This window comes from Musa acuminata, chromosome BXJ3-3 (genome assembly GCF_036884655.1).
Source record: "Musa acuminata AAA Group cultivar baxijiao chromosome BXJ3-3, Cavendish_Baxijiao_AAA, whole genome shotgun sequence".
Classification (NCBI taxonomy): domain Eukaryota; kingdom Viridiplantae; phylum Streptophyta; class Magnoliopsida; order Zingiberales; family Musaceae; genus Musa; species Musa acuminata.
This window is the reverse complement of record NC_088351.1, coordinates 29,041,606-29,048,463: the sequence shown is the minus strand read 5'-3', so window position 1 is coordinate 29,048,463 and position 6,858 is coordinate 29,041,606. Positions and strand designations below refer to the sequence as shown.

Sequence of the window (6,858 nt, the reverse complement as noted above, 5' to 3'; positions counted from 1 at the left end):
TCAAGGTTCAAAAGCAAGACTGTGATGGGTGAGGACAACAGCAGCTACGCCTGTTTAAGATAAGCACTAACGTATGGTACTGACTGGCTGCCGAGATCTAATCCTGCATGTTTTCGTGATGACATGCTACCTCTAATCATCCACTTATAATATGCTTTTACTCAACTATTTCCTCACCTACTTATCAAATAAAATAGTGTAATAACAACTTGCTTGTTTGATTTCCATTATAGGGAGGAGTTTTTTTCCCCCATATATGAGTTCATACAAGAAATTTCATTTCAGATTCACATAAAAGAAATTTTATTTTAATAATTTAACATTGATGGTAAAATCTCCGATAATTAGATTATTACAACTTGTTTTGCTGCTGTGGTATAATAATGTAATTTTACATTGTTGGATAAGATAAGAGCATGTGACTATGTGAGGACAACACCGGATTCTGTTTAGTGGTACGGAGAAGCATGGCATCCAATCATGCAATCGACTGGACCGATTTAAGGCACAACTTCGCCTACGACTCGGCGGCCGAGTTTGTTCGCGACACAGCGTCTTTGTTTTCGCAGCGCAAATCAAGGACGTAATGTACCCCTCCATGTGGCAGCCACTCAATCGGTCATGACGGGTGGTCCCCAGAGTCCGCGGAAGCCGTGGAATAATGTATGATTTATGTAAGGATGCAGATGAAAGATTCAATCGGTCTGTCTTCCATGCGGTTGATGGCTTTTACCACGTGGCCGGTGGGTGAGCCGGAAAGGTCTGAACGGGCAGGAAAAGCATTGGGCTTTGTGTATATTTAAATCACTGGTTCGCGCACCGAAATGCTTTCTGGTGGGCTCCACGAGGCGGTCGGTCGGGATCAGATCCGGGACGAGCTCAAAACGATCTACGCCGTTGGCGTAGGCCCGGAAGGCGGCTTACCGTCCTCCGCGGTGAGCGGAATGACGACCCACCCAACCTCGAACCGGCTATAAAACCCGGCCCACTGGTTCTCCTCCATTCTGCATCCACGTCCAACGGTCCGAGAAGACTCCTCGGTAGTAAGTGGAACCGGCACAGATGGCTGACTCCACGGTGAGCGTGGCGGTGACCGGCCCCAGGAAGACGCGCATGCACCGCCTCATCGAGGAGGAAGGCATCGTGCTGATGCCGGGGATCTACGACGCGCTCTCTGCGGCCGTCCTCCAGAGCCTGGGCTTCCGTGCCGGCTTCGTCTCCGGCTACGCCGTCTCCGCCTCCCGCCTCGGCATGCCCGACATCGGCCTCCTCACGTATCTCCCTCTGCCGTCTTAACTTTCTTTACCAGCGTGCCATTTATTTTCTTTCATTTTATACTAATTTTGTTCCCTCTCTCTCTTCATGGTAAAATAATCAAAGGCCGCCGGAGATGGCGGACGCAGCTCGAGCTATTTGCGCGGCAGCTCCTAACGTTGCCTTCATCGTTGATGCCGGTAATATTTTCTTCTTAATTTGGTCCTCGGTAAAAAAAGGTCGTCTTTTAATGTATTAGATTTCTTGCGCATCTCCAAAAATAAGAAAAAAAATAACTAAAGATCGAATGCAATTGGATAAACTAAGGGGAGTAAAAGTATGTGGGCAGAGTAAATGATTTGGTAGCCCCGACAAATTTTATTTATTTGCAATATATCTCAACTAAATTAAATTGATATTACAGACACCGGAGGTGGCAATGCTCTCAATGTCCAAAGGACTGTTCGAGATATAATTGGTACCGGTGCCGCTGGCTTGTTTCTTGAGGTACCACTACGCCCCCGCCCTGACATACATAAAATGATCATTGCCACCCCCATGCTCTGACTCGTTCCAACTTCCAAATCTAATTTTTCTCCACCTTCATCTTGATTCCAGGATCAAGTTTGGCCGAAGAAGTGCGGTAAGAGAACATCGATCTTTTAACTCTCAGATCCTTCTGGTTCCTTTCTGCTACCATGTATACTCGAGTTGTTTTCTATGGAATCCATCCATCTCACTGGTATTTTTTCTTCTCTGTTTCTCTGGCAACCAGGACATATGCAGGGTAAACAGGTACGACTGAGCTGGGAAACATACATCAACTCTTCTTACATGATCCCACAGTACATAATATGCATTAAACTGCGCTTATGTTAGGTGATACCTGCTCATGAGCATGCCGCAAAGATAGCAGCAGCAAGAGAAGCCATTGGGGACTCTGACTTCTTTCTCATCGCTCGAACTGATGCTCGTGCAACCGCCGGTGGCCTATCTGACGCCATTGCACGGGCTAACCTCTACATGGAGGTATCCATCGATTACTCTGTTCATGAAAATATGGATCGATCGAAGCTCCAATTCCGTTGGATTGGCTTCTCTGACGAGCATACTCTCTGCTTGACCTTGTGCAGGCGGGAGCCGATGCTTGCTTCGTGGAGGCACCGCGGAGCGACGACGAGATGAGGGAGGTCTGCAAGCGCACCAATGGTTTCAGGGCTGCCAACATGCTGGAGGGTGGGTACACCCCCCTGCACACGCCACAGGAGCTCAAGGAACTGGGATTCCACCTCATAGTGCACTCCACCACCGCCGTCTACGCGTCGGCTCGCGCGTTGATCGACGTCCTCAAAGTGATGAAGGAGGAAGGCACCAGCCGAGACCAACTCCACAAGCTGACCACCTTCGAGGAGTTCAACAGTTTGATCGGACTGAAGAAACTAAACGAGATCGGAGCCCGATACGACAAGTTCCAAGTTCCCTCCAACTGAGGCAAAGCAAAGCGTAATAATGGGGGCGAGGGCATGAGTGCGAAGCTTGGGTAAAGTATTGCGTGCGTAGTGTCGTTAAGAGTGTGTTTGTCTTAAGCTACTACTGAACCGCTGCTGTGCGGTAAATTTCCTCTCTTAGGTCTCATTTCCTACGGAGTCTTTGGGGTGTCGTAATGGTTGCGAGTGGGGTGGCTGTAGTGCCACGATTCTTTCTCTTCTCCTCTTCTGTCGAGAAAAATGAATAAGCATCGATAAGAAAGGGATCTATCGAATCCTTTGGTAACCTAAAAAATTGGTCGACATTGTTTACTACCCTTTGATGAGCGGCGAAATCCTGTTTGCAGGCTGTCTCAGCTTTGCCATATCTACGAGTTTAATGAGCAAGAAGATATTGTACCACTTTTAAGCTCACCTGTTTGAAGAATTCAGTTTTATGATAGATTTAATATGCAATTCTTTCGTGTTAGATTTTTTTCGACTGAATATTTAATATGAATTTTTACTGTCAATTTAGTATAGAAAACTAGACACTTCGTCGGTGCTGAAAGATTATATTCATCTTTCAACCTCATGAGTTTTAAACATCACAACTTCAACTTATATTGATTGATCTCTCTTTTTATAAGATGATGTTTAAAGATTTGAATCTCGAATTTTGATGATGAAACCAATTGATAATGTTAAGATCTAATCTATATTTTGAGTAACGTAAGATTAGCTTTGATCAAAAGAGACAAATTGATTGAAATAGGAGGAATCAGATGTTGGACCGAAATTGAACATGTCATAAGATTGGACATCGAGCAGGATTAGTTAACGTGCCAGCAGAAGGACTTTGTGTCATGAGTTCGAGCATCGGGCCGAAGGATTAGACATTTTGCCAAGAAGATCAGAAGTTATAAGAGTCAATATACTGATTGGACAATATGTCGAATGATCGGACGAAGCGTCAGAATAACCAATGACATACGGGATAATATTTGATTCGTGCTTTGTAACAATTTGTCTAGATCGAATTAGTTTAGGTCTAATTGAGTCGACATTAAGGTGAAACAATGTCAAATCAATTAGAGATCAATTGGGCCTTAATTAAGATTGATTTGGGCTCGTTGGGAGGCCCATTCAGTGACCCAAAAGTTAGGTCAAGCGGTGGCACCGTCAGACAGTGGAATGATTTATGAGTTGAAAAATAAAAAAAATATGGTCTCCGAGACTGTCAGGCGGTGGTATCACCCATACACAGTCTTCCAGACTATGTCAGGTGGTGGTACCGCTTAGTGTCAGTGTGTCAAGTGGTGATACCGCCCAGTGTCAAACTAGCAAGCGATGGTACCACCAGTACCCCGAAAACCCGAGGATTTAAATTTTAGCTCCAAGTTTTGAAGTTATTTGGGATATATAAATACTCCACAAATTTTTGCTTGGACTATATACGAAAAGAGAGCAAAAACTTTGTGATTCCAAGGTTGTAAAACTCTTTTAAGTACATAGACCCTCCTCCAAGAGTTTAGTGATAGTCCTAAGGGAGGCGTGTGAGAAAACACTTATAAGAGATGGTCGTAAAGGTTCTCTCCTGAACCTGTGAAAAGGAGAAAGGGTATAAGTGCTAGTCATAGGTGCCCAGCAAGCCAATCACGTGAGTGATGACACGTGTGACTTAATACAGAATCTTTTTGCTTATTATATTTTGACATATATCACTTTATAACTATTGCATAAATGCATACATATATTGTGATGTCCTTGGATTTGTGCAATGAGAATCTGATCGTGATGAGATCACGATAGTGAGATCGATTCACCTTTAAACACATATCCTAAATAATCCCAGTCATAGGTTACTCGAGAGGGATATCGTGATAACCGGACAGACTGGTGTGCTGTATACCCGTCCATATGATGGATGCAGCTGGTCTCATTGCTGCTTGTGTAGGGACACTAGGGATACAGTACAGGTGCTCATTGGAGAATGAGTTCACTGATTGATCCGCTTACGGAATGCTGGATGGTTGATGATGCCTTATTGTCAGACAGCGATTCCGTAGTCCTAGTGGTGTATCTGGTCCTTAAACTTGAGACACCAAGGATGTCCTATATGAGTGCTCCACTCTTTGATACTAGACTTATAGGTTTGGTTGTCCCAGATCTAGTACAGTTGGTAATTGGGAGTGGTAGTCGACCTTACGAGGGCTATTGAGTGTCGATAGAGGATCATCCACTCTCGGCATCATGAGAGGAATATCCCATGTGTTCTTGCTCAGACAAATCCCTGGACAGGGTCATTCGGGTTGAGAGAGAAAGAGTTCTCCGGGAGAATCCGATTAGAGCGAGACTCGAGAAGAAACCGTATGGGTCTGACAACACCATGCTCTATATACGGTCTCTGGGATATTAGATGGATGAGGGACTATAGGTACACGGTAACTGAGGACAGACAGGTCCAATGGATTGGATTCCCCTGTATCGTCTGGGGACTACGACGTAGTGGCCTAGTACATCCGTAGTCGATAAGTCGAGTGAATTATTACAGAGATAATAATTCATTGAGTTAGAAGGAGTTCTGACAGGTATGACTCACGGCCAGCTCGATATTGGGCCTAGAGGGTCACACACATATGGTAGGCATTGCGATAAATAGAGGTTCAGATATGAGATATCCGACGGAGCCCTTGTCTTATTGGATGCAGATCCAATACCCACTAGGGGAGGACCCATTAGGGTTTGACAGGGGACCTCTATAAATAGGAGGGATTCAGAGCCCCATAGGCTAGAGAGCTTTTGTTTGCCTTTTCCTATTCTCCTCTCCATCTCCACCTCTGAGTAGGCCTGGAGTTTTGAGGAGCATCGTCGTAACCCTACTATGTGGATCACCGCTAGAGAGGAGGATGCTTGACCTCCTTCACCATCTCCTAAGGATCTGCAAGGAAATAGGGATATACGATCTCCCTAGGTAACACAATCTACTCTATATGTAGTTTCATGTTTCGCGGATTTTTTGCGTATCAATCTTCGCACGACGACGAACATCTCTTTGGGAATCGGGGATTTTGTTTTCTTATTCTTCCGCTGCGCATGTGATGTCGCCCCCAAGGATTTCCTAACAGTGGTATCAGAGCCAGGTTGTTCGTGCGAATGATTGTTTTTGAACTGCGTGTGTTGTGTTTAGGAAGAATTTTGACGTCAAAATTGTTGAACCAAAAACAAGGAAGGGCAGCAACAGTTGCTGCCCTCGATCTGCGTGCGTGCAGCACAACCAAAGGCGGGCAGCACAGGGGCTGCGTCTGCTGCAGCCGGCCGGTGGGGCTGGTAGCCCACGGGCAGAGGCGTCGCCGCCGCTGCTCCCGCGGGCGAAACCCCCCCACAGGGGCGGTCGCCCGGCGGGATAGCATCGCTTGCGTAGGTGGCGGCGCCCAAAAGGGGCGCCCACCCGTAGTGGCAGCGCTGCCAGCGGGCGTGCTGCCTGCAGGCGAGGGCAGTGCCCTCGCCTCGCCGCACAGGCCGCCGCCGGCAGGGTGGCGGCGACGGCAGCAGCAAAAAGGGGAAAGGGCATTAGGGTTTTCTGGGCAAAAGATAGTTTTGCCCCTCGAAATTTGAGAAATTTCAGTTTCTATCTTTTATCTAAATTATGAAAATACCCCTATGAATTCAGAAATTCCCTATAATATCCCTAATTTTCATAAAATATTAATTAATTAAAAGGTTTAGTTGATTATTATTATTATTTTATTATTATTATCTAGTAGTCCTACATGATGATGATTATTTATACATGTGATTTATGATGTGTGGACGGATGATCATGGACCGTGTGATGTGTGTACCTGTGATTATTATTATTAAGGTCTGCGAGCCTCCATTATATTTCTCGTTTATTGTTGGGCCTGCGTGCCTATGATTAAGTTGTAATTACATGAGGAGGCATAGCGGGAGCGTGGATGCGATAGCGGGACCCACGAGACGGACGATTGTGATGCATAAAGATGCATCAAGATGTTGACGGAACCGACAAGGACGAGATGGACAATCACAGGGCATGGAGATGCACCGTTGCACACATAGATCTTGATGTCAGTGATTAGGCCTACTGGCTCGGGCCTAATCATATTAGGTTGTG

General features: G+C 45.8%; 1 protein-coding gene across 1 annotated transcript; it reads left to right on the top strand.

Annotated features, from left to right (window-relative positions):
- Nucleotides 1-1,000: 1,000 nt before the first annotated feature.
- On the top strand, nt 1,001-3,044 carry LOC135633664 (carboxyvinyl-carboxyphosphonate phosphorylmutase, chloroplastic-like). The gene is made up of 7 exons (XM_065143408.1): nt 1,001-1,274; nt 1,381-1,454; nt 1,679-1,761; nt 1,873-1,897; nt 2,030-2,049; nt 2,134-2,283; nt 2,388-3,044. Exons 1-7 carry the CDS (start codon nt 1,063-1,065, stop codon nt 2,742-2,744), a joined length of 921 nt encoding a protein of 306 aa, XP_064999480.1. The 5' UTR covers nt 1,001-1,062; the 3' UTR covers nt 2,745-3,044.
- Nucleotides 3,045-6,858: the final 3,814 nt, after the last annotated feature.

Bases quoted from the DNA above. Each gene is read 5' to 3' on its own strand.
- LOC135633664 (XM_065143408.1), top strand. From the start codon at position 1,063: ATGGCTGACTCCACGGTGAGCGTGGCGGTGACCGGCCCCAGGAAGACG. The intron at 1,455-1,678 runs GTAATATTTTCT...TTGATATTACAG, and splicing joins TGCCTTCATCGTTGATGCCG to ACACCGGAGGTGGCAATGCT. The intron at 1,762-1,872 runs GTACCACTACGC...TCTTGATTCCAG, and splicing joins CCGCTGGCTTGTTTCTTGAG to GATCAAGTTTGGCCGAAGAA.